The sequence below is a fragment of the Aulonocara stuartgranti genome (assembly GCF_965226115.1).
Source record: "Aulonocara stuartgranti genome assembly, chromosome: 10".
NCBI lineage: Eukaryota > Metazoa > Chordata > Actinopteri > Cichliformes > Cichlidae > Aulonocara > Aulonocara stuartgranti.
The window spans coordinates 31,158,822-31,186,513 of NC_138946.1; the positions used below are offsets into that span (position 1 = coordinate 31,158,822).

At 41.2% G+C, this 27,692-nt stretch overlaps 1 protein-coding gene across 8 annotated transcripts in view; it reads left to right on the top strand.

Annotated features, from left to right (window-relative positions):
- Window positions 1-27,692, top strand: part of arhgap32b (Rho GTPase activating protein 32b) — a 124,388-nt gene that overhangs the window by 83,991 nt on the left and 12,705 nt on the right. For 5 of the 8 annotated variants that reach the window (XM_082549179.1, XM_082549174.1, XM_082549178.1 and 2 more), the window contains 8 exons: window positions 3,448-3,534; window positions 5,909-6,046; window positions 6,985-7,077; window positions 7,379-7,501; window positions 9,105-9,182; window positions 13,179-13,260; window positions 16,009-16,059; window positions 18,537-18,611. In XM_082549179.1, coding sequence (XP_082405305.1) covers window positions 3,448-3,534; window positions 5,909-6,046; window positions 6,985-7,077; window positions 7,379-7,501; window positions 9,105-9,182; window positions 13,179-13,260; window positions 16,009-16,059; window positions 18,537-18,611 — 727 coding nt within the window. Of the gene's footprint in view, window positions 1-3,447; window positions 3,535-5,908; window positions 6,047-6,984; window positions 7,078-7,378; window positions 7,502-9,104; window positions 9,183-13,178; window positions 13,261-16,008; window positions 16,060-18,536; window positions 18,612-22,432; window positions 22,722-27,692 lie in introns of those variants that run through there. The other 3 variants (XM_082549176.1, XM_082549177.1, XM_082549181.1) reach the window with 3 other exon arrangements.

Genomic DNA, 27,692 nt, shown 5'->3' on the forward strand with positions numbered 1-27,692 from the left:
AAAGTGCATCGCTGTGTTTTTGGGTATTAACTTCCAAGTACAGTTCAATTTGTTTTTGTTTTATTAGCTTTTATCCTTTTCAATGCTTTACTTGTAAACAATTCCCTTGCTTTTATTTTGAAAGTTAAGTGGCGCTAACCAGCTAACCTTGGCTGTTTCCTGTCTTCTGTTTCCCTCTTTCGAGGCTGACCAGTCAATATTCAACAACTGTATTAAATCAAACTTGCTTTAATGGGATCCAGAACACTTCCATGTGTTTTCATCCCCCGCACTGGCACAATGACATTGTTCCGACAGGCTCTGTTTAGTGGACCCACACAGCACATAAATACCCTCGATCTCAGTTTTTATGTCTGCTGTTGTGAAAGCAGAACTTTTGTTTGTGTTAACACAAAATGCAGATCTAACATAATGATGCAGCAAATGGGATAGAAGATAAAAATGTTTCATGAGCGGGTCACTTACTCTTTCACAATTTCACAGTTAATACAAAAGTTAAAAATTTGTTTTTTTTAATTTGTATTTTACAAAATGTAATCACTTTTTTATTCAAAATAAGAGTGTCTGCAAACTTTTTCAGTTTTCTCAGTCGTACAACTAATTCCTATCAATAAATCAGCAACCAAACCTCCCTGCAGTAGACTGGCAACCAAAGACCAGGCATAGATTTGGGGAGAATAGAAGTGCCACATAATGGCATTGACCTGGTATTCATTCACATTTGCAAGTACAGAACGTAATGAATATATATTCATTCTTTATGTTCTGTATTTATTTTTATTCTGACGTGGAGACAAATGATTCATAGATGGATGGATGGGCTGCCCTGAAAATGCTGTTTTAAGTTCTGAACTTCCTGAATCTCTGCAGTGGAGCCAGTGATTGCAAACATTAGCACAACTATCTGACATGATAGCTTCTCCTATGGGAAATAGAGCAGGTTCAAAAGCACCAGCTCTTATATAATGCAAGATTAAAACACCTGTTCAACTTTTCTTTGTATCACTGGTATAAAAGAGGGATTGGGAAACCACATGAGGCTGTTTCATTAAATGGCTAGTATCAAAGAAGAGACAATAACAGTATGTTGAACACAAAGACGTGCGGTTTTGAACAATTAAATCTGTTCAACCAGTCTTCCCTGCCTCAGAATAGACTGGTGGGATGGCAACCTGTCACCATGGCTACGCAAATTATGTCATAGTGGCAATGTGCACTGGAAGACCCCAATTATGAGGTGTCTCTGCATACAAGACCTAGTGCCAGATGATATGACAACATGTGCTATAAATTTGGTGAATACCGTTTCTAGTGTTAGGCTGTTCTTACACACTTTTCATATGATTTTTGCAAATTTACCTCCTATAAGATATTTGGCTACCTGATAGTACCATATCACCCCAATAGAGTACTTTGCTCTTAGCGAGCACTTACTATATTCCATCAGCATGTTGGCCGTTGCCTCTGTTCACTTGGAGCTCATAACTTTAATTATCATTATATCCTTTTATTTCCAGGATCATAATTTACATCAATTGTTTGAATTTGTCTGACAGATGTTGTATCTCGGGTTCAGCTTGAGATCCTGAGAAGTGCTGGAGCTTAGCTTTAGGACTGCTGACGCAATCCAGGAGTGAGCTACATTCCCATAAAGAAACACTGAAAAAGAACCTCTGGTTCTCTTTGCAACCACACTCAGTATCTCACTATGGGAAGCACCTTGTGGCGTAACCAATAACAGAAGCTCCACTACCACCACATCTTTCTAAAACAGACCAATCACTTCAAGGACATGGAATCCCCCTCCCCCTTTTATAATAGCCCCTGGTTCCACACCAGGTACTCACTTTCTTTCCTGTGAAGATCATTAGAGTGGTCCTGGACCATAGAGCATGACATGCATTGCCAGAGGTTACAGTTTGCAATGAAACCATCCAGGTTCAATAGCACGGCATGTTCATTGGGTGCAGGGGGAGCTGAAAGGGCTTTGGACAGCAAAGTTTCTTCTCTTGTAGGCTGAAGGGCAGGAAGCAATGCACTGGAAAAGATAATGAATGGATACCTAAATGGATTTATGTTCCCTCAATTCTCACTTCAGCAAATACAAATTCATAATTTTGAATGCCCTTTAGGGCATAGTCTAAGAATAGCAGACCCTCTTTTTCAGACTGGCACTCACCCTTGGGGTTTTCTCCAAGTATGTTAAGGCAACTCTGAACCCTTGGCAGGCGGCAGGGCTCAGTGTGTTTGTATATTTGAAAGATTTTCTAGTATGTGTGAAGAGGCACTGGAGAAAAACACCCAGGCACTATTATGCAGCCTGTCTGGCTTGATTTTCATCATCAATTGTATCAAGAGTGTGCCGTCTCCCACTCTGAATATTAAATATCTGGACCTTGAAATGAACAGTTTCTTTTCAGGGTTTTCTATCGAGAGGTTGCATGAAGAAAATTTTCCTGCACATTGCTCTGTTTCCCAAGGGAACCATGGTCTCTATTTCTTGCTGCTCCTGAAAAATTGTCATGTCTCGGTCAGGACAGAATGCAACAGTGGTGGTGTATATAAACTGTCAGGGATGCACTTGTTTCGTGACATTACACAAGCTTTCTTTCTGCCTGATTATGTGGAGCAGCAAGCACCTCCTGCCGACTCATGTTCCTGGTGTGTTGAACACCAGAGCAGATTTGCTCTCCAGAGGGAAACCACTGTACGGGGAGTGGATGCTCAACCACAAAAAAGTCCATCAGCTGTGGGTAACGTTCAGACAGATGTCCATAGATCTGTGTGTTTTCATGCAATGCAAACAATGTCCTTTGTTCTTTAAGAAATGAGGGAGTGTTCTTGAAGTGACTGGTGTGTATATTAAACAGGCATAGTGGTAGTAGAGCGTCCATGACTGGTCATGCAAGTGGAGCTGGGTCTTCAGAGAACTGGGGTTACCCTGGTAACCAAGCATTAATGAATCCCTGTTTTTTTTTATAAGAGAGTGAAGCATTTCAACAAAACTTCCCTACTTGCTTGGTCACCGAAAAACGTGCTTAGAATAAGTATGGAGGGGCTGGTCGGCCATCCTAATATATGGGGCAGAGCCTTGAGTGTAGCTCAGCAGGTCACTGGTGCTTCTGTAGTTCATCATGCCAAAGCAGTTCTCTGTAGAGAAAGATGTAACGTTAGAAAAAGAAATGAACTGACTTCCGTTAACTGAGGACCGAGGTCTACTATTACAAGTTTGTGTGTGGATGGCACTTTGATATGGCCCAAGCCCACAAAACTACTCCTGAAACCATTCATGAGCCTGCGTTTGTCACATATGTCAGGCAGAGATGCATATGATAAAACAAGGCAAGATAAACCAATACTTTTTAATCATATTTAAAGAACCACAGTTGCTTGAAGTAACCCATGTTATGCTCATCGAATGCCTCAGACCTTCTCTTTGTTTTTCAGCTGTCCCTTGGCGATGAACAAAGCGAAGTGCCGCGGAATGGCTATGAATCTAAGGAGCTGGTGTACTTGGTTCATATTTACTGCCAGGTAAGACTGCAAACTCCTGTGCATTGGTGGTGCATTAGTGTGTGTATGTAAAACAAAAAACAAACTTGGCTGTGGGAAGTCTTTATTGTTCAAGCTCGGGTCCTCTACCAGAGGCCCAGGAGCTTGAGGGTGCTGCATAGCATCTTAGCTGTTCCCAGGACTGCAGTGTTCTGGACAGAGATCTCAGATGTTGTCGATGGGATCTGCTGGAACCACTTGCCCAGTTTGGAGGTCACTGCCCTAAGTGCCATCACCAGTTTGTCCATCTCTATCTGGAAGTCCCAAATGATCTTAGCTTGGTCATTCTTAACCACCCTAGGGGGCACATTTCATTTTGACCTTGTGATTTCTAGGCCATACTCAGCACATGCTTTACTGACAGGCTTGTTCCTGAGCTGCTGCTGTTTCTGTGCCGTCTTTCAGTCTCAATATCATCCATCATTCCATCTGCCGGTGGCACATGCTGTGAGAAAGTGTAGTGACTACACTGATATAAAACCAATAAATTATACCTGCTTTAAATTTGACTGTTGTTGTCTCTAACTTTGCACAGTGATGAAGCATTCCTTGTCATTTTGGATCAACTTCTAAAGTTCCCATTCAATTATTTTTTTTTTAGATAAACTTCAGTAATGTATGCCAAGTCTTCTCCACTATGTCAAAATGGCAACTTTTCAATCTAATTTTTGAGAATCAGATGATATTTGGCAAGTTGTGTGGGTGCTGAGCAACTATTGTTGGTCTGGTCAGTCCTGTGCTTTGAGGCACTATGTGCTGGCACACAATGGGACTAGCTTGATGGAGATATTAGCTTCATATAAACCTGAACATATTTATTTATTTATTCTTTGTACTGCAGTCACTCAACTTTTTAAGTGTGTCTTATAATTTGTATAACGATGCACAAACCACATAGGCTCCTGTTTAGCCGAACACATACACCTCAAATGTTGAATAGCACCTGTTGAGATATCAGCAGACTTCTCCCTCTCAACAGGTCATTTCTGAAATGCCTAAGCTGTTATCTGAAAGAAATCAAAGTTATGTAGGAAATGAAAAGAGCTGTGGATGAATGCCACAGCTGGGAGAGTGATTTGAAGAATGTGGGAAGGAAGGCTTCACAGTTTAAATCCTTCGACTCATTTTCAGAAAGAACTAGAAACGGGTTGTTGCATTTTTTATGGAGTATTTTTATTTTTTTACTTTGACTGAAAAATCTAAATTTCAAAGCTAATTGGCTAAATTTAAGAAAAGCACTGATTTTATTTAAAATTAATTGAAAATTTACAAATCTTTACACAGCTGGATTCAACCAGAGATATGAAGTACAGCAAACAAACAGACGTGCAAACCAGATGCTCATAAGCTTTGCCTTGTGACACATTTTTATTCCAGTTTCATGCATTCAAATGTACAGATTATCTTCAATTTGCAGCACCATGGCAATGGCACACAAGTATGTGGCGGGGCACTTGGAAATTGTAACTACTTAAAGTCATTGGAATTACTGCTAAATCTACACTAACCCTAACCCCAGTTTCAGTTCCACAAACCCAGATAGGTGGGTTAACTTGGAGAAGCATTTGTAAGTGGGACAGGGAAGCCAAGTTCCCCAAGCCAACAGAGCTCTCCCAGTGGCATCTTTCCCAGCCAGCTCTTTAAAACAGCGCTGGAATCAGTGGGCTGAGTGTTGCACTGCAGTCCCACTCGTGCAAGTCCTTGCCTCAAAGACAGTTTTTCTAGGCCAGATCAAAGCAGAAGACTTTTTTTGAACACTAGTTTCTCTGAGAGGGTTTTTGAGGTTTCTTGTTGTTTAAAACAGAAATAGCCAATACACGGAGCAACTGTTATTTAAGTTGTTATTTAAGTTAGATTTCATTTAGTGGTTTGGAAACAAAATTATTCTATTATTTATTCTACAAGCGAGGGCTGGATAAGGTGTCGATGATCAGTGAATACTTTTTAATACAAAGTAGACAAATCTGTGGGCGACTTGAGCCCCTTTTTAGATTTTTTAAAACATTTTTTTAAATCTTAGATACTCTTCCATTGATTTAGAGGAACAGATAATTTGTTTCCATGTTTTATCAGTCTGTTTATGAGGAACGTTTGTAAAACGGTGTACAGACTTGGCCTTTTAAACTCTAACAAGACAAACAATGAAGTGCTACATATATAAGAACTCTTTATCATTTGTTGCAAATTGCATGTAAAATGTTTCCTACTCTCAAGCTTATGTTGTATCTGACAGCTAAGCTCTGCTTTTTATCATTTGAATTTAACCTTAGCCCAATTTAATAGAAATATGTATCCCTTCAGTCAACTGTTTGTGTTCTCTCTTCTTTTTGGCGGTTACGCTTGCATTGTTCCGAAGGGTCGAAGTTGGATTGTGAAGCGCAGCTATGAGGATTTTCGTGTCCTGGACAAACACCTGCACCTCTGCATCTACGACCGACGCTTCTCACAGCTGCCTGAGCTGCCTCGATTGGACAGTCTGACTGATCAGTCTGAGGTATTGGAGCATCCAGGGACTGTGAGCAAAATCAGTGCCTTATTTTGATCAACACCCTCAAGGCTTATTATTTTTACATTATGTATGCAGAAACTGTAGATTTGTGGAAACCTGTATGGCTTAAATCCCAAAGTGATTTGTAGTCTTGCTGTTACAGACTTTTATCAGTATTCTGAGCCAGACTCAAGCTTAGATCAGAGAATAATAATAATAATAATGGATTGCATTTATATAGCGCTTTACAATTCCACTATTCATTCACTCTCACATTCACACACTGGTGGAGGCAGCTACAGTTGTAGCCACAGCTGCCCTGGGGCAGACTGACAGAAGCGAGGCTGCCATATCGCACCATCGGCCCCTCTGGCCAACACCAGTAGGCAGCAGGTCTTGCCCAAGGACACAACGACCGAGACTGTCCGAGCCGGGGCTCGAACCGGCGACCTTCTGGTTACAAGACGAACTGCCAACTCTTTGAGCCACGATCACCCTTAGAATTCATTGTCATGAGGCATTAATATCGATAGTAGGAAGCCGTGGTTTACATGGTTTTTACATGACAGAACTTTGATCTCAAACATTCTGCTGATCAAAGTTTTACTGTTTTATAATGTCTCAATTTGGGGAATTGTGGTACCAGAAACTATAAAGCTAAATATCCCTTGTAACATTAGGTCAGAGCTAAAGTCATTTCAAGTTGTTTGTGTACTTTTATGCAGACCTCATCATTAGCTGGAAAATGTGCTGCCTTTGTGAACACATAGCAAAAGCAAGCAGACTTTAAACCATTAAAAGGGATCTTTAACTATAATGACTTGTTTTGGCAGCAGACTTTGAAATTTACTGTGTTTGTAATGAATTGTTGCACTAGTAAATGGCACTATTGTGAAGTAAATGTAATGACACTAACTGCTCTCTGTGTTTTTGTCCATGTTTAGTCAGTTTCCCAGATGTTGTTGGCTTACCTCTCCCGGCTCTCAGCAATTGCTGACAACAAGATCAATTGTGGGCCTGCCCTCACGTGGATGGAGGTAAATACACTTCCTGTAAAAGAATAATTTAACTAAAGGACTGCTGAAGTTACACATAACCATCTAGTATTTATTGATATAGATAAAGTAAATATTATCAGGGACTTCAAACATTCATAGGTATTACTTTATTCCTATCAATTGTAACTTAAGCCCTGCAGGTTGTCTTTGAACCCTTACACATTTTCAGTCTGGAAGCACCAATAGAAACATATTTAGTGCACTCTTATATTAGCATTTGTTAGCTGATGGCTGCTTCTGTTAACCTGACATGTAAGTTTTGGGTTTGTGTTTTCATCAGGTGGACAATAAGGGGAATCATCTGCTGGTTCACGAAGAATCGTCCATCAATGTTCCAGCGATTGCTGCTGCTCATGTCATAAAGCGCTACACAGCCCAGGCCTCAGACGAGCTGTCCTTTGAGGTGACGGTCACGCCTTTTTCCTTTTTAATAGAAACAGATCTGTAGCTTCAACCATGTCACATACATGAATGAGAGATGGGGGAACATGATGTACTTTCTGTTTTTGTCCACTGCACCCAGCTCTCACTTGTGACTCCTTGTAGCCGTTGCCATATAAAAGTCTGGGCAATGGCTTCCACAGAACCTGATGGTTGTGAATCATTCTGTTAATATCAGCTCCTTCACTAGCACACACAGAAGAGTGAGCTCCAGGAAGCTTGAGCCATCAAAGTGCTGTGGAGAACAGTTAGGTTACTGATGGGGCGAGGCATCACACACAAGCCTCAGCTTCATTAGCTTGCTGCCAGGAGAAAGTCCCTGATACAGAGATGATCCAAAGGTTGGCGATGAAACGTGTTTAGGCAGGTTAATATGGTTAATACTTGTTTTCCTTATAGCACTGCAACAAGGTGGTTCTTGCATCTGACTAAGATGCCTCCTGGGTGCTTTCTGTGTGAGGTGCCTACCAGGAGGAGGCCACAGATAGACCTAGGAGACATTAGAGAGATTCTATTGCTTGGTGGGAGGTGACGGCTGGGGAGAGGGAGGTCTGGGTTTCCCTGCATAGGCTGCTGCCCCTGCAACACCCCAGTTAAGCAGAAGATGTATGGATGTTGTCTTTAAAGGACAAATATACATATATGTAGAGAGTTGTCTCTGTGTCATTAGCTTCAGTAACTCAGTGTAGTCTATTGTTGCTTTGCTTTCATTTATCTCTGACTAACTGGTGTAACTTTGTATGATGTAAGATAAATCACGGTGGCGGGGTGTGTTCTGCGATGCCGTGCAGGGAAGGCGGACGCACCTGCACGGCATCTGCAATCATGCCCCGCCGACTTAAATATTGCACTGGGTCCTGTGTTTGGTGTTTATGCGTACGGCTGGCAGCAGGAGAGCTGCAGCCGTTGAGTGTACTGTTACAGCAACCGTGTGTGCGAGAAATAAAGTATGCTGCAAAGCATGTTTGGGTCTGCCATGGTCATTCACAATCACTTTTATTACAACAGCATGTGACTGCTCCCTCTCCAAAAGCTGTACTGGAGTTTCAAACTTTTTTTTAAAGCTGTATTAAATTGTGGAAATAAAGATTTCTACATGCTGATTCCCTAAACAGTAAAAAGTGACTGTCCAGTGACTTACACCTTAAAATTCTTAGTAGACCCATGCTGTGTTACTGAGGCAAAACCCCGATAGAGCTAACAGCTTATGAATGCTTGTTTTGTCGATGACTAGTATTAGCGCACACTCTCACTTACTCTGTGTCAAAATATGAGAGTGAATTCTTTACACCTATTTTTTAAACTGGCTTTGTAGCAGTTAATGTTACACAGATGGTGATACAAGAGGAAAACAAACTGAAACAGCAATAAAGATGCCTTCGGTCCAGATATTACCAGTAAATAAATATGAAAACTGAGTAGGTGTTTGTTTTTTTGTCTTTCAAGACAAGCTTTTCAGCTCTAAACAATCCTTACTAAATATGCACTTGTAAGAGGAAGTCAGCTTAGATGTATTGTCGTTTCAGTTATAACAATCATTGATGTCAGCTTGTTACTCTCTGCAGGTTGGCGACATCGTGTCTGTGATTGACATGCCCCCTAAAGAGGACACCACATGGTGGAGGGGCAAGCATGGTTTTCAGGTACGCTGCTCACAAAGCACATTGAAACAAACTCGCACGTTCTTTCCCTCTGGCTGTAAACTTTTGATATGACTTGTATTTGAGGTTTTCAAGGACAAGGAGCTTCTTTGTAAAGTAAACTTCAAATATTTAAGAGTCTGCTGAAAGGCAAAGGGAGATACAAATCCACCTTCATGTGAAGCTTTGGGGGAGATTACATGAGTTAATTCATATTCCTACGCTGTGTGCATATATAGTCAGTCATGTGCTGTTCATGGTTTTATCTTTTTTCATGACACTGCATGATTTTCTCTTGGTACTAAAAATATTGCATGTTTCGTGAAGAGAAGATAAAACCATGAACAGCACATGACTGAAGTTAAAGGAGCTGTGTGTAACCTGGCAGTCACAGCTGTTAGAAAACTGCAATGGACATTGTCAGAGTGTTTATATTGAGTCTAAGTTGACTGATGAGACAAAGCAACCAATGCTAGATACATGTTGTGTAGTTGGCTAACCCCGATATGTTGGCTGTTACTGTAAGAAGCAAGTATTAGCATGTATATTTACCTTGTGCAATTGATTTACTGATGCCTGAAATCAAGACTGTTTGATGTTACACAGAAGTTAGTACACAAGTAGGTATAATGCATTAGCTGTTAGCAAGCTAGCTAACTAGCATTAACACTAAGACTTAATTTTGCTAGTGGCAGAATTAGCTAGCTGTCTCTTAGCTGCAATGTAAGAATATATGTGATGCCATTCTTAGCATATATAATGTAAAGAATAACTTAGGCATTCCATTTTCAAATTACGTTGTATGCTAATATTCACATAAAGTAATTTAAAGAATTGATTTGCTAAGTAATCAAATGGAGCATACTATGGTGTTGTTAGCATAGCTGTTATTGGACACATGTTCATACTGTTAAAGGCCTATGTCATTCTACAAATGTCATTAAAACTTCATTAACTAAACAAACTGCTTCCATATTAATAGCATTTGGCTCCAGCTTCATGGATCCACTTAGCTCTTATTGGCTACTGAACTAATTGGCGTTATAAAGAGGGCATTGGCACATTCAAAATTTCTTAGTTTTCACTCACGGAAAGCACAAACCTGTTGGACAATATATACTAAAGAGCAGGCAATATTGTAAGAGGCATAAACACTATAAAAAGCAGTGCGGAGGTCCTGTTCAGTTAATGGAGGTAAGGTACCAATCAGCTGCTGCTGCCCAAGTTAAAATACCTGTCAGTCAAAGTAGTCACAATACTAATGAAGTTAGTCAAAAAGCTTGCTTAATCACTATTTAACATGAATCCTATCAGTCTAAGAAAACACTTAAATCGGCAGTTGTATTTTGAAATGAAGGTCATCAATAACACAGGAGAACAGTATGCCCACTGTGTTTGTGTGTATGAAACTTTTACCCAGACAAGTGTATACAAAACACTCTGGGCAAGATTTGCTAAGTGGGTGTTCAGGTGTAAAGGAGGCCAGCATTCAAGCCAAACAGGGGGCTGCGTTGGTGGTGCTTAACTGGTGAAACAGTGAAAATGATCTAGAAATTATTTCATTAATGCGCTTAAAAGAAGACACCAAAGCCCGATGTGGAAGTTTATAATACTAATTTTACAGCAGTTGCTTTTCCAGGTTTTTGATAGGTCACATCATTGGCTGGAAGATGTTGCCTTACGCCGAGCTCGGCCTTCTGCCTGACAAGTCTTTATTTTTGACAGATCCCCCAACATTATCACCCCCGCTGCTTCTCCTGACTGGCTCTGTCCAAATAAATGCAACACCCCAGGCAACAGTGGGTGCAGTGTGATAGTTTATGTCTATGAAAGGATCTGGAACAATCCCCACATACCCACATGTATAGTTTTTGTTTCCTGACCATAACCAGATCCTATTGTGATTACAGCGATGAGGAACTAATTGTTCCTCATTTAGTTTGAGAACCTATATTTTAAATGTTATGTGATGTTGGTGAACAGTCCAGCCCTAGCAGGATGTTTACTGATCATTTATGTTTAACTAGCTACAAATAACTAGCTTCCTCTGGATTACAGAGTTTCTGAACACTTGAACACATGTAGGCTGGTCTATACTTATAGATGTTTTATATGAATGAGAGGTTCACTCAGTTTGTCACATTTGAACTTTGTTAACAGTAAAAGCAAAGTGAAACTCAAATCTAGGATGTCTTGGTAGAACTGATGGCTGATGACACCACCAGTAGGGGGCAGTTGATGATGCCAGAAGTGGCCTGTTTGTACCACTAATACTCCTGTGTTTTATTGTATAATGTAAACTTTAGGTTAAAATCCATAATGGGTAAAGAGCAGCTCCCCCCCCCAAAAAAAAAAGAAAAAAAAAAAAAAGATATGCAGAGTAAATGTCGAGTGAACAGTAAAACTCCCTTGGAGGATTTCAAACACCAGGTAGTGATGCAGGAAGGCAGGAGAGTGTGAGGAGAGGGAGGCATGTTAGTTTGCATGTCACAGCATAGGGTGTTGTGTGCTTTAACTAGCTTGCAAGCTTTGTTTCTTACTGTCCGCATTCTTTCAGATTTAAGAGCAACAAAACAGAGCTCATGGTTGTTGGTCTTACTTTTTTATCCTGTCACTGAATTGAAGCCTTCCTTCTCCTTTCCGTCAGGGAATCTTATTTAGAATAGGCTACTGTGCCACTATGCCACATAGGCTACTGCAACATGTCCAAAACTCTGCTATCAGGGTTCTGACGCACATTTAACTGGTTTCCACAGTCTGGTCCACCTGGGCTGGCCCACAGTAAAATCCTCAATGACAGTTTCTCTCGACATGGCATTCAGTCTTTGAAACTTCACTGCTCTGACACTGGGTGGCTTTTAATTCCTCTTTACAGGCTTTGTAGCTCTGTAAACTACAGTCACAATTGGGAACACAGTGACTATGTACAAATGGAGTGTTGATGTGCAATGAACTTGCAATTGTATTGTTTTTCTTTTACCCCCATCCGTAAAAGGCTGATGGGAGGATATTGTTGATAACTTGAACGAGGTGATGTAGGAGTTTCAAATTGATACCTTAGGTGTACGTACGAGGAGGCTGAGGGATAGCACTGTCAGGTTGCTGGTTGGGATTGAATGGGCTCAATACATTTGAAAGTGAAAGTGAAATTCCTGCGAATAAGATAATCCTTTATTAGTCCCACACCTGGGAAATTTTGGGGAAATGGTGACGTGGTTTCTCCAGGATGCTGGTTTAATTGCAAGATACTATAGGTGCTCTGCAACCTCGCTTTTATGTTCAGTAAGAATACAGTGAGAATGCATCCAGCTGGAAACCAGCTGGTTCTAGTTCCTTTTTAACACTGACATGTGTAGATGAGTTTTGCTCAGTCTATCTGCATGTATAAAGTCAGAGTTAGGCCGCCATCGTTTGGAGAGAGTGCCACCCACCAGGTGACGTGTGCAATTGCCTTGTGATTGAAAGGATTCACCCAGAGGCTGAGCATGCAACACCCTTCGTTGTTGAATCCCATAACTGCTTCCAATTGGTCAGCAAATGCAGAAAAAAATCAGTGCAGTCATCAACCAACAAGGCGGTTTGCCATCCTGTTTTTAATCTGAGTGTGTCTGAGTCATAAACAGACCCTTTTGAATCCCACTTTTTCCAGACTGCCATGTAGTCTGACCTGCTAACATTATTTGCACTGTTTTGTTTTTTTGTATCCTTGGGCAACCTGAATGTCTATTTTTGCTAATTAAAGTTAATGTGATCATATTCAAATGTAAAACCTGCTACAAACCTAAATGACCCACTGTAATGATTTTATCTGAGTTTTGCTTCAGTTTAGAAGGGAAGTGTTTATGTAACGTGATGACAAAATGGTAAAAATCAGCCATAAATCATATAACTGATATGGCAACCACTCCTTAACATCTCTACGCCCTTGGGTGCCATTATTGTCTTCTAAAATGTGATTGTCTTTCCTCCCACCTCTCTCTGTGCTGTAACTCTTTCCAGGTTGGCTTCTTCCCCAGTGAGTGTGTGGAGCTCATAAATGACAAAGTGCCACAGTCCATGACCAACTCAGTGCCAAAACCAGGTACTTATTCTCCTCTTAAACTATTAACAGGAAATGTGTTAGAAGGGCGTTATCACTGATGGCGGTTAATGTCTCACTGATATCGCTGAGGTTTCAGGAAAGAGTTCGATCTGTGGTGAGTGATTTGACTTTGGGTATATATTAGTGTGCATGCAGTGGTCTAACAGACTCTTTGGGTCAGTTTAATGATTTGGGTATTAAAAACAATAGATCCTTAGTGAATATTCTCACATTATTTGATCCTTTTACAATACAGCAGAGGAAAAAATATTTATTGGTAATATTGTAGTTGATACTTTTAATCTAAAATGAAATGGAACAATAAGAACTCTGTTACAGACGTCTAATATATAAGCAGGTTATGATTTTACTGTGAAAGGAAGCCTGTAATTCTGACACATGATCAGCTGAAAGAGGCCTTTACTCATGATTTATGACTCAGCCATATGCAAATCCTCTGCAAATAACTGCTAATCTATTGCTGTCCAGAGCAAACAGATAAGCTCTTTAGCACACTCCAGAGAGTGTCAAAGACAAGTGTATAACACAAACCCTCTCAGAATCAAAGAGAGCACTCGACAGTGTTTTTAGCGGCTTGAGCTAAACATTGTCATCAGAAATAGCTGCTCAGATCCTATTGCTGTAAGATGTCTTGAATAAATCCACATCACATGCTCCAAATTTAAACATTGATTCAACCACTATGACTCAGCGTCACAGCCAGCCCGCTGGCATTGGGTTGGGCAAGTGGAGCTGCTTTTCCAAACCATACCAAAGCCTCATTCTGGGGTCTCTATTAAGTGAGGACACAAGACAAAAGAAGAAATTGAAGAAAAATAAAGTTAAAGTAGAGAGGGTGGTTATTGCTTGTGGACTTTCTGGAGCTTTTCGATGCCCATGTTATCTGATGTGCAGCTCAAGTATCAAGCATAATGTTGTTGATCCTTCCAGATTGTGACTAATACCAAATGGATCTTGTTGCAGTGCACACACAGCACTCTGTTCAGTCCGAGGCTAGACTGTGCCTGCTGTCCCACTCCCTTGCTTTTAAGAAATATCTCAATGCTTGTTGCTGTTTTTTGTTGTTTTTGTTTTTTGCATGAGCCCTATTTCTGATATCAGAGTATCTGCACGTGGTCAGGAACTTGATTTTGATATAGACACCAGATTTTCCTCTTATTGTTGATTAATTCTTCAATGATTGGGTTTCTGTTCAGTGTATGAGCTAAAGTAGGGCTGTTCGATATATATCGGATGACGATATGAAAACGTTCATATTACGCTATCGTTTGTTTCATGGTGTCGCAACATAAACTGTTTACAGCAAAATTTTATATTGTTTTGATGGTCACTGTAGTGCCTATATTAATTTCTTAAAGTTCTCTCTTTCTCTTAAATTTAAAATAACCACACTACGGACGGACAAGCGACTGTTTTTATGATTTGCTGTTAGCAACAATGACGGGAAACCCAGCGTGTGGCTCCGCAGTCCGCTTGTTTTTCCACATAAACCTTTCACAATAAAGCTGAAGATCCTGTTGAGATTTTTCAAAATAAACTGAAATGATGACAAACAGAAGGACCAGTCAAAACTAATCGAGGACCTAACGGTGCGTTCACACTGAACGCGATAGACGCGACCAGAGCTTCAGGTTTACATGTAAAGTCAATGAAGGAGCACGATGAAGCGCGACTGGGGGTTGCGCGAAACTTCAGAAGTAGATTTGCGTCGCGAAAACGCTTTTCTGCCTGATTTGCACAACCAAGTAGCTCAACTGATGCGTTTGAAGCGCAAAGTAAAATACGCGCTGCAGTTCGTGTGGTGCATTCTGTGCATTCGCGCTTATCGCGTCTACCGCTTGAGTTGGAAAAATCTGAACTCCAGCATCAAGTCGCGCCGCGACAACCAATCAGCCTGGTGACGTGATGCTCTGACCCAGTTCAAAGGGTCCGGCCAAAGCCATTCATTCTAGCAATCAGTAGTTTTCTGATGAGGCAGAAACAATGTTCTTTTTTTTCCTCCTCCTTCTCCCTGAGGCTCTTCCACTTTAAGGGTCCTTTTTATTCCTGTCTCTCTGTAAATAGTTATATTTTATATATTTGCGTTTAATGTTTTTCTGTTTGAGCATCTTAATATTATTTCAAAACCATTTTTGTAATATAAGCAAAAAAGAGCCGTCAGGTGCTCAAAAGAAACCTTAGACTCAGATGTTAGAACAGGCTTTTCCCCGCAGCACGCCGTGTAATAAATACAAAGAAAAAGGCGGTCGTTACAACTTATGTCTAAAAATGTATGGTTTCACGCATCGGTCAAACCACTCGACTCCAGGTACACGACGCCCAGCTGAAAACACGCAAGTCAAGTTGCCTGAGATTCACAGAATTTACAGAAAATGTAACATTTTTGTGATACATATGGTTGTCGGGACGATAAATGTCTTATATCGGAATATGAGATTTTGGTCATATCGCACAGCCCTAAGCTGAAGTCTTTGTTTCCTGAAACCGTGCAGATGGCCAACTAGTATTTACAGGACACTAAACGAGAATATCTTGGCTCAGGAGTATTATTATAAGTCACAGATTAAAAAGTGGAATGTCTTTGTACATGTTTCAAAATGTGCATCGTTTGCTCTCCACTGTCTCAGTACATCATTAATGCTGTTGCTATCTCATTGCACATGGATGTACAGTAGTGTTGGCATGTGTTTTGATTTGTTGCATTTGACTGTGACTCCTCTGCTTCAGCCTCCCCCTGCTCTGGCCTGCCGCCTGCTTCTTGGAGTCTCTTTCCCCCCTGTGCGTGTTGGTATACACACTCCACCTGCCTCTCTGCTCACACCACCCTCTCTTGTTCACACGCACATACATATAGAAGTATTTTCACATTTACACTTTTTTTTTTTTTTTATGATTTTGTACATCACAAATTTGATGAGCATAAGTAAAGTTATAATCCTTAAGATTTTAGTCCTGTTTGATTTATTGGCACTAACAATGTTTCATAAACTAGCTCCCCAAATTCTGCGGGCAGTAAACAAAAGAAATTGCTGTCATATTTATCTTCCATCACTAGAACCAGTTCAATAAAAACCACCCCATTATTCATCTAATCAAAAGTTGTTTTTGCTGACCTGCAGTCATTTCATTCCTTTTTTTTATGTGCCGCCCTAATACCTTTAGTGGCCCACCCCTATCAAAACATTCTGAAGGCACCCCTGGTTGATGGAGCAACAACACGAGCAAGAGTGGCCCACAGACTGGTTGTAATGCATGCTTTATACACTGCCTCCATCTGACAACAGAGCTCACTGCAGGCTGACGGGCAGACCCTGGAATGGGTCTGCCTGTGTTGTTGCTATGTTGTAATTTGTAGACTCTTCTCAAAGTCTACAAATTACACTTCCACTGGCTTACTAAACTCCCATCCACACTTGAATTTCCTTGATTAGATAAAGACCTGGTCCAGAGTTCCGTGACCACATTGGTCCTCCCGAATCCAAAGTTTGGCTAACAGATGGACTGTCCTCTCTAGTACTCTGGCATAGAGCTTCCTAGGGAGGCTGAGGAGTGTTATCCTTGTGTAGTTGGAGCACACACTCCAGTTCCTCTTCTTAAGGATGACGATCACTACTCCAGTCTTCCACAGGCACTGCCCAAGATGTCCACCTGATATTGCAGTGGCGTGTTGGCTAACACGGCCCTGTAACACCCAAGGTCTTAAGGAACAGGGTGACTCTACACTCCAGGGGCTCACCCACCCAGAGGTTATAGGAGGTTATAGAGTGATAGCAGAGTTGCCCCTGTACTACACAGTTTGTGAGTAGAGCACTGCTTTGCCTTTCTTGAGTCAGTTTTGGCAGATGGAAAGTCTTGTTCAGTGGGCTCACCAAACTTTTCCTACAAAAGAGTTTTTAGATCAGCTACTGCAAAAACCGCATTTTGCTCGGCCTGCCTTCAAGTTGATGGCTCCACTGTCTACAGTCTGCTTATAGGACAGCACAACAGTATCCGAACACTTTGCAGCGCCTCCTTCAACAATGAGGGTGTGAAACATGAATGTATTATGGCCTGACTGATTAATGGATTGATTCTTATATAGCTTTTTACAACATGCCACATTCACCCATTCACACAAGCACTTTTTTCTATGCTTTTAAGTGCTTTCTAACTAACACATACTTAGGGTTAGCATCTTGCCCAAGGATATTTGGCATGCAGGGGATCGAACCACCAACCTTCCAGTCAGCCTGCTGAGCCTGATGACCTGCTCTACCTCCTGAGCTACAGCCAGCTCATTGGGATGACGGGGATGATGTCAAAGTTCTACTGGAGGTGGAAATTGAGATAAGAGCCTGGGACACTCCTGGGACACTCCCAGAACACCCTCACAATACGTTTGGGTGCGCCAGACCTAATTAGCATTCTCTCCCACCACCTGTTCCATCACATCACTGGGTAGTGATCAGTTGGCAACATATAACAACAATAACTGAACACCACTTGGGTTCAACTCAATCTGGCCATTCATCCTGCCCTTACAGGTCTCACTGTCGTTGTGTAGGTGAGCATTGATGTCTCTTAGTAGGACAATGACATCAGTTGGAGCACCCTTCAGCACCACACCCAGCAACTCCAAGTAGGCTGGGCACTCTGAACTGTTGTTCAGTCCATAACTGCCGATGACATTCAGGACGTATTGCTCACCGAGGGCAACTCCATTCTGACCAGACTCCCCTCCAGCCCCTCATGGGGGCTGCACTTGGAAAGACTGTTTCCACAGCCCCCCGCCCTTGACCATCACCCAAGCCACATTGTACCTGACCACTTTACTGTGATAAGGTGGTGAGGGGTATGCATGCTTCTCTCAGGCAAATTTGAAAAGAAATTAAAGAAGCCACTTCTTGTTCATAGCTGTTTGTGTGTGCATCTGCAAGCCATTACCTCATGTGTAGGTATGTAATTTAAAAAAAAGATGTGAGTTCATAAAAATCCTAAGGATTATAACTTCAAAGTTAAACTGAACTTCTTTCACTTTTTTAAATTCATGTAGTTTTTTTCATTCAGTATTCATTTTCATTCAGTACTACAACTATAATTATGTGTTCTGTTACCTGCTCTTTTAAAGTGTCATTTCCTCAGTTTTCCAAAGTGCACAGTTGATCTGCTCTCTAACTTGAAGTGCTTCTCTCCCTTTGCTGATTCTCTCATGTCTCCATCATCCATCCATCCATCCAAATGTCTGTTGGCCCATCTGTCCATCGGGATGCATGCAGACTTGGAGATGGAGAGTGTAATACAGGACAGTGCATGGGTGGCCGACCCGCTAAACCACTACAGCATAAGTTCAGGTAGACCAAAAAAAGCAATCAAAAACCCCCTTGGTGTGTTGCACAACCACCACCTGCTAACCAAAAATTAACTCTTCTCCTTTGAGTGATGTGTTTGCACTGTGTCGCCTTGTTAGGACTAGTCCTAGTGTGCCTGTCACAGTACACTTGTTAACACATGCTGTTATTTCTTGTGCACTTTTTTGGTGTTGCTCTTTTAAACCTTTTCTTTGACCTTTAACACAGTCTTTCCTCCACACTCTGACGGTGGACCATCTGATTGTAAATTATCGGTAAAGCCACAATAGTGTGGAAGTGTGGAGGTTTTTGCAGTGTTTGTTTATAGTTTTCTTCACTTGACTCGGCACATTATTATCTTTGTTTTGAAAACATCTGTCAAATGCAAATAAGTCATGTTTCCATTTAAATTTGTTACACTTCTTTCTTTCGCTCCAAAGTCCTTATTACTATGTGGATATTTTATGGGTGTGTTTAAATATGTCACATTGTATCATCTGTCTGTAAAAGAAAATAGCATTGCTTAATATATTTAAGTTTGGCAAATAGATTTGGGGGGTAAGTGAACAGTCTTCCCCCTCCAGCCCCTGTTCTTTTCACTGCCATGGCCTCTTTAGGTGTATGTAAATCAGTCTAGGGGTGAGCCAGGTTACTCATTGTTGCTGAATATCCTGTCTGGATGAGGGCCAGCTGTTTGTGTGCGTCTGTTTGGTCAAAGCTGTAAGGCCATGGCAGGGTACCGTGGTGCTAGGTCCCAGCCAGCCTTGGTTTATTTAATCCTTTCACAATGTGAAGGCCTGTAAACCCATCCATTGAGCTTTAAGCTTTGTCCTGCAACAGTAAGAATCTGTCTCCCTCTCCATGGTGACTGAAAGAGCACATTCCTGCAGGGAGCCACACAACATTGGAAAAATATGCCTCCGCTGCCCAGATCAACGCAGTTCACCACTAACCTTTGCCGCTTCCCAGTAAAATGATGGAAATTGTTAACACACTGTGCTGTTCCAGTTAAAATAAAGACCATACAAGCTAGGAGCTATTAATCCCTCATACCGTGTGCTCGCCCTGTGTTGCAGTGGAAACTGGGATCAAACTGTACTAGCTTCATGGTAAAGGGGGAAAAAAAGAGTTGTGAACTTTCAATAAACAAGGAAGGTTCGACTTCTTTTCTCCCCAGACAACCCATAAGACCTACCAGTTACTGACCCAGATGCACCCCCCCATCCCCCTCCTCAGTGCAGGCTTCATCATGTCTGGGGACCAGTGATTTGGGCAGCTGTGAGCATATATGAGCCAAGACAGCTGCTTATGTGAGGGAAATGAGGAGAGAATGTGTGAGACAGAGTTAGATTTGTCTCCTGTTCCAAAGGATCTCAGATCATTTCCTGGTGCTGTGAGACTGTCCAAGGTCTGCGTAATGTGTTTATCTGCAGCGTCAATGAGACGCTGTTGTTGTAAACTGCACCTTTGTATGGGTGGTGCCTTGGATTACGTACTAACAAGTCAGGTTATGCTGTAAACTGACTGTGCGTGTAAGGAAGGTCATTGCATCAGTGACACAGAAAACATTTGCTAATAGAGATCCTTACTTGTTAGACTTCTTTCACACTTCAGTGCACTGCAACATTATTTTGACACACACAAGCCTCATTAAAGAAATACATTTCTCATGATAACTGTGCGACTAAAAAACATAGAGGCATGTATCCAAACTGTAAGAATTAATATTTACTACCGTGTTTATGTTTCAGACAGCATGGTGTTCTTCTCCTGTCCAGTTAACTTGGCATCCTTGTACTTCTGGCATTCCAGAAGTCAAATGGATTATTCATGTCCATGCAAAATACCAGCTGTGTGATGCTTAGTGTAGCACAAAGTTCTCATCCTGTTATATGGTACAAGATAGCAGGGCAGAAATTTACTACTTCCTGTCTGCAAGATCTATGAGGAGACAGACAAGCTAAAGTCTCAGTTGAGTTGTACATATTAAGTGAAAGTTCTTCATGTGTAATGTAAATATTTTTACTTTCTCATCCCATTTTAAGCTGTTTGGTGGTTAAAGTGCCTTTTAAAACACATACATTGGAAGTGGAAGACACAAGCTGAACAGCTCATTTGAGCCAGCTTTTAATAGCCTGGAAGGTTCAGGTGAGCTGCATTAGCTGAAGACCCCCCATGTCATCCAGTTATTACTAAGACTACACCAAGACTTCCTTCCTTCCTTCCTTGTATATTGATTTCAGTGTAAATATTAATAGCACTCAGGAAGGTGGAAGCAGTCTCAAACCACATAAAAGTATTACAAATTTCATTTTTTAAATCTATGAACTGCGTTTTCTGAATCTCACTGCATGTGTGGCTGCTGCTCTGTAGGTGTTCTGTCATGTGTTTTGTCCTAAAGGTCAAAGCGCCATGCTCACTGTGTCTTGTTTATTCAGCCCCATGGCTTCTATTAGAGGTCCTTCTCGTAGGAAGTTCAGAAAGAAAGTGGTAAAGGCCTCTGCTCTGTACGCAAGAGGTTGCAAAACTAAATGTTCTACAGAAAAAAGTTCCTCCAGTAATTTTAAACTGGTAACACTGATGAGTATACAGAATGCCACTGCTAAATTTGAATGATTTAAAGTAGGTAAACAACATAAAATAGTGGTAAATAGTGGTAAATGCCTACCTACTGTAAGGTAGTGTTGGCAGCTTCTGATACTGGGAACTTCAAAGGGGAGGACACTTTGTTGGAGATGCTCAGAAAAACTCAAACATCTGATACACGAAATTAGAAGCTACTGTATCTTTTTAAAGCTCAGCAGATGAGTAACTTCCCTCTGAACTGTTGTGTGCAGGCGTGTTCATAAGGGGAAAAAACAAATGAATGGGAATGCATTGCAAAGAACTAGTGTATACTTCAGTTCAGGGCTTGAGTGAACGTACTGTAATTATCCAAGGAAATGTGTCTGTAATTCATTAAATATGCATCAGCTTAAAGCAGTCACTTGCAGTGAATCGGGCTGCCTGGAGTCTTGTGATCTTGGGTTAGCAACAGTTAGTTAAATAATAGTTTTGTTTTGACTCCGAGTGTTTGTTTGCTGAGGGACTGAGCTAGTTAATGAAATAACAAGATAATGCTTTCAGGGGGTCTTTAGGGGGCAGAGTTGACATAACGTCATGGCTAAGCTAAATACTTACAGGGTTTTTTAACCACACTTAAAGTGTTAGAGTGTCTTTTTGAGGTCAGTCGGCCAGAGGCACTGGGCAAGTTGGTCTTGTGTGTCTGGTTTGATTGTGTCAGGCTGGGAGGTCTCTGAAATGATCCTGGTGGGAGAGGGGGGGTAAGAACGAGAAGTCATTTTGGAATTTGCTTCAGCTCAACCATTTATGTACCAGCATAGTCTCTCAAATGCACCCAATCCCCCCTCAGTAAAAAGAAAACAACAACAAAAACTAATTACCGAGTTATTGGGTTTTTTTAAAATTACCTTTGAAGGTCTTGAATATTACGAAGAATAAAACTAGGGATGCTGCTTGTTAGGAGTGTGTCGTATGAAGTAGCATTTTCCACTGTGCAAGCACCTCTTGCCTGCTTTGACGCCGGTGTTGCCTTCAATGCTGTTACAAGTATCGGGTATTTAGCGCAGTTCAAAGGCCGTATTTAAGGGAAATTGACTTTAAGGCTTTAGTACAGGTGGCTACAATCACCTACATGACATGACGTCTAATCAGTCATCAAAGTAGCTTAAATCTTTTGTTCCAAGTTAACAAAATTATTAATAATTAATAAAAATTCGTTATTTTTGTCCGAAACAACCGGTGAAAGCTACGAAAGCCCATGTGTCCGGGAGCATTTGAAGGCATCAGCGGCGTGGTCGTAAACCGATAGGCTGCAGCTGTATTCGGACTCTGACAGAGCGAGAAAATAAAGTCTGCGGTGTTTCACTGCTCTCCAGCCTTAAACTTTAAACTTTTAATGTCTTGGTTGACGAGACCTCGGTGCTTTTAGAGGAGTTTTCACCGTCGTTTTGTACAGGTGCGACTTTAGCGAAAGAAAAAGCCAAGTTGTACTTTGGACTTTGGAAAAACTGTCATAACGCTTCTAGGCAGGTCCAGTGATATGGAACAGAGGTAAGGAAATGCGTTTGATTTGTTTCGAGTTCACATTGTGGAGCTAACCTTTATTCGGAAACTTTCGGGGTTTCCTCTCGTTTTTTATATAGATTAAGGGATTTGGATGACGTAAGGCTAATCCTGGGTTTTAAAGAAATTAGGGGAGAAATTTTGTGCTGTATGACTCCGTATTTTTCCAGTTCCTCTCTCTTTAATTGTGTTAAGTGTGTTAGGTTCTAGTAACGTATAATTACATAGTAAATGTTCGTGTAATGTCATCTTACATCTCTGAACTTGCACTTCAGGGAAGCTTTGCGTCAGCGTTTGAAATATGTGGTTTATAGGATGTCGACGTGTTATCTGGTTAAACATTTAGCGGCAGATGATTACTCAGAACCAAAGACAGCTCAGTCCTCTATCGCTGGAATTTGAATATTCACTGAGCGAGCACTTTATTAGCAACACGTGTGCAGTTTACACCAATGCAGCTTTGTCATAAATTCAGTTTTGCAAAGCTCCGACACTTTCAGATATTATGCTGTTGTTGGAAAAGTGCTATTACTTTCATCGTTGACATGTTTAGTGGTGGTGTAGTGAGCTGTATAATGCTGGAAACTGTGCGTATAATTCTAAAGCAGGATTAGAAAAATAAACGTTTGAAATTAGCGTTTTATAAAGGTGTGAAGAAATCGGAGCATTTAATAATTAAATAAAATAACAGTGAAGAAAAGTGGTCTTAGAAAAGATTGGGTACAATACTCGGGCAGCCCTGAGCCCACATATTACAAACTCTGGCTGCATCACCACCTGCAAATATAGAATAAAAACACTTTCTGTCAGTCAGAACATACAGCAGCATGTAAGAATATCAGATGTTTGCCTATATACATTATTATTAAGGACAAACTGCACAGAATGTTAGGAAATAAATACATTGCATTTACTTATTTATTTTATTTATTTTCGGGTTGAAACAATAATTGCTTGGCCAAACAGAACCCAGCTAAATCCACCCCTCTGTTCCCTCTTCCCTCCCCATGAGATGAAACAATGAGGCACTTTGCTCCTGATACCATTGCACACTTGGGCCTTCTGTCCAAAAGGGTCACTATCACTCACCATTGCCTTGTAATAGGCACATATTGCTCTGTTGTGCACAGTGAACAGGCATGCAGAAACACCAACATGTGATTTGTTAATAGCTGGAAGCACAGCATCTTCTCCTGTTATGTTGCATTAGTTTTACAAGTAATGCAGACATTTTCTCTGCAGTAGTTGCCTTTCAGTGGACAAATGTCCCTTTTTCATACAGTTAATGTAATTTTCTGGCGGTTCCTCCTGGTATAATACGAGCTTTTCAAGACACAATGAAAGCAGTGTGTGTGTTTGTATTTTCTGGCGCTGCTTTGATGAGTTGGTGCAGAGTGCTAACTTGGGAATTCGCAGACGTTTACAGATACTTTTGGTGGCCTGTGAAGATTTGACTTTAAGACGAATACACTAATATGTAAACCAATATATTTTTGGCACATCTGTGAAACAAATTTCAGCTGGAAACTTTATTCTCAGAGCACGTAGATGTTTGAATCTGATGATCTACACGGAGTGCTAAAGAGGAGGGGCCAGTGTCTGAATTCCCCACCATTCCACTCTCTCGGGGATCCTAGCTAACGCAATAATAGCATCCTGACGCTCCAGTGAGCTGTATCCACACTTGTCAATGGTTGTGTATCCAGTGAACATTAATACAGAGTTGTTATATTAAATGTCTCAGGCTTGAGTGTGCTGCCGGGCAGTGCTCTGTCTGGAAGCAGTAGCACTCTAGCATTGCTCTGAAGCTGCACTCTTCCCCCAATCTGTGTCCTGTGCAAAGCTCCCTGCTAATTAAAAAGAATGAGGTGGTCTGTTTTGGGTTTGAGAGCGTTAAGGAAGCTTGATGTTTGCTATTATGTTGCTAATTGTTCCTACAATTATGCTTGGCCTCCTTTTTTGCCTAGTCCAGCCTGTCACAGCCTCTTGGGGAAAGAGCTCGTCACAGTTACAGTCTGTTAAGGGCAGTAACTGAAACCTGTCAGTCACCCTGGGACATTATAACCATCCTCTTCTGTGTTTAGCTTTGTCATATCTGTTGTGGAAGCAAGATTCAGTCATGGACTCTCATGATTTCTTCGTGTCTGTCAGTCGTTGCATATGCTCGCTGGATCTCAGGCATGGTTTTGTCAAATCAGAGTGAACAGAGATGTGATCAAAAGAGAGGCATCGCAGCAAAGAAGGTCATAGAAATATAACTTCCAAGGAGGGCAAGGTTGCTTTACGTGCAGTTTTTCATGTTCTCCTGAATTTAAAGTTAATGTAGATCATGCCTTAAAACTTAAATAAGAACCCAGAGGGGCTGGGGGTGGCTGCAACGTTGCAAGGCCTGTAGCAGAATTGTCATCAGATATTGATGTCATCTGAGTTTGAGTTGAGCTGTTTCCTTACTTTGAAATTATTACAATTGCAGCTCACAATTCAAACTTTACTTCATGGGGAGGATCTATTGAAATAATGTCCAGCGGCATCATGGGCAATGTAGGATACAGCATTGGTGCTTTTTTGTTTCATACATAGTAATAACTCATGCTAGAGTCATAACAACTTGGAACGTAATATTTAAAAGCTCTTGTGCACCCCAACTTGTGATTATTTATTTGTCAATTTATATAAATGACCACCCAATTCAGTCTCCACCCCCAGACGTTGGTGTAATAAGCCAAGGCTGCGCGGTCAGAGAAGAGAATGGAAACTAATAACAAAAATAAGAAATCCAGGACATCCACCTATGCCTGGAGCAGTAAAGGAAATGGAAGTGCATACCACTTTCTCAAGAAGCAGATGGTCTGATGTTGTTACTGTGGTGCAACAAAGGTGCTAGGATAAGGTATAAGCTATCTGAAACATGTAATGAAATGTTAATGTCCTTTTTTATGTTGATGGTCTGAAGCATTATTTGAGACAAGCTGTCATGTTCACAGTTGTGAGTGGTGAGAAACTTGTTGTGAGTGCGGCTTCAGTTTTTCTTTGGTTTTAAAAATGTTCCCGTTGGGACACCCAGTCGCTGGTCTACCCCCTTAGGTGCCACGAGCTACAAATCGTGTAATTAATGTCAGAGAGAGTTTTTTTTAAAGCCTACATCAGTCCCACTATCGTTAAACTAAAAGCCTTTTAACCAGCTGGATTTCAGCTCCAGTGCCGAGCACGCTCAGCCCCCGGGCTGTCATCTCCTTTGACAGTGAGCAGATGGGAGTCTCTGTCCGTCCTCCAGAGAATCATGGTTGTTTTTGCACTTCTTTCTCAGGTCTTACAGAACGTTGGAGTTGTTTAAAAAGGAACGTGTCATTGTAAACCTGCACAGTTACAAACAAACAAACAAACAAACAAACAAACAAACAAACAAACAAACCAAAACATACTTGAGGCCCTTTTTGATGTCTCAACAGAAAGTCAACTGTGCTGTCTCAGCGGTTTTGTGTGTGGGCATGGCAGCAGAAGGAATCTCTCCCTGAGGGGTAAACTGTAGCCCTGCTTTCTCCTGAAATGGAGCGATCAGTTCTTAATTCAGAGCTGATTGTGCTCCTTCATTAAAATGCTTCTCTACAGACAGTGTTCAACGTTTTGTTGCACACAGTTTATCTGATTGGAGTAGGAAGCCCTTAGCTGACAACGATTCAGCGTCAGTGAACACAAATTGACAGGATTGGTAGCATGTTGTGGAGTAGTTGGACTGATGGTACTGAGAGTCGGTACCAGTGAAACACTTCCTCTTTGCGCCCCCCGTGTGCACCATAAAATCCATTAAGCTCAAAAGTAACTTTCCTTTCCCACCAGCTTGTTAGTTTTTACTGTCAGCTGGATGTTTGCGTCTAAATGTACTCAGCGGACCGTCAATTAAGTCAGCGTAGTTTGCAGTTTGCCTCAATAGTGTGTTTTTAATATGCAGAAGAGGCAGCTTCTAATCCGTTTTCACCTAATAGTTTCTTGACAAGTGGCTCTCGCTCGGTGGCTGCTTATTTTTAAATGATGTATACAACAGGACATCTTTGAGTTCATCTCTATCAAGGCAACCTAAAGTCTTCACAACGTCTGTTAATCAAACGGCTGCTCAGATATTGTTACTGTCTTAACATCATCTTCCAAACGCGGCTCTTTCACTCGGGCTGTTTCGTTTCTGGCGATTGAGATCGGTAAGCAGTGGCCTACTTTTAGTTGGACTGCAGCGGTAGCAGAACGCAGTCTGGCAACAGGCAGCAAAGAGAAGCCTCATTTTTAAAAAGATTTGGCATCTATTTAATGGAATTTGCAACTCGTACATTTCTTCCAGTCTGGAGATAACAGAAATCTGATATGAAGGTAAAATAAATATAAATCAGTGAAACACATGAGGAGTGTAAGGGCTGTGATCGTGACTGCATTTAGAACGGGTTGAAGGAATGTGTCCTGGAACACAAGTTTTTTTTAAAAACTGATGCGACACATCAGTTTTTCCACTCAGGCAAGAGTCAGTTGGAAGATATATATAAGTTCCAGATGTTGCTTTCACTTCAAGAAGTCAGTGATCAGTAGATACTATAGGTGTTAGATGATTTCCTCATACTTTCACTGGTTCTTACTGCTTGTTATTCTCAATCAACGCAGTCTGTGTCAGATTTCAGTAGCATGGATGATCAGTTCTCCAAGTTAAAGAGAAAAAAATAACTTTCAGGGTGACAGAAAGTCAAACAAGTAGTTAGTGTGAAGGGTTGGAAGGTATAATGATCAAAAAGAGGCAACTTAAAAAACAAAACAATAATAAGTAAAGAACGTCTTGACTGAAGTGGTTGATACAAGCTGAGAGCAGACCGCTGACGTCTGTGAGGGCAGACACACAAAAGATTAGACATGGTTTCATTCTCTGTGATGACTCAGGCTTAACTCTGAAGCTTTCCAGTGTGGTGGAGGTACACAGAAGGG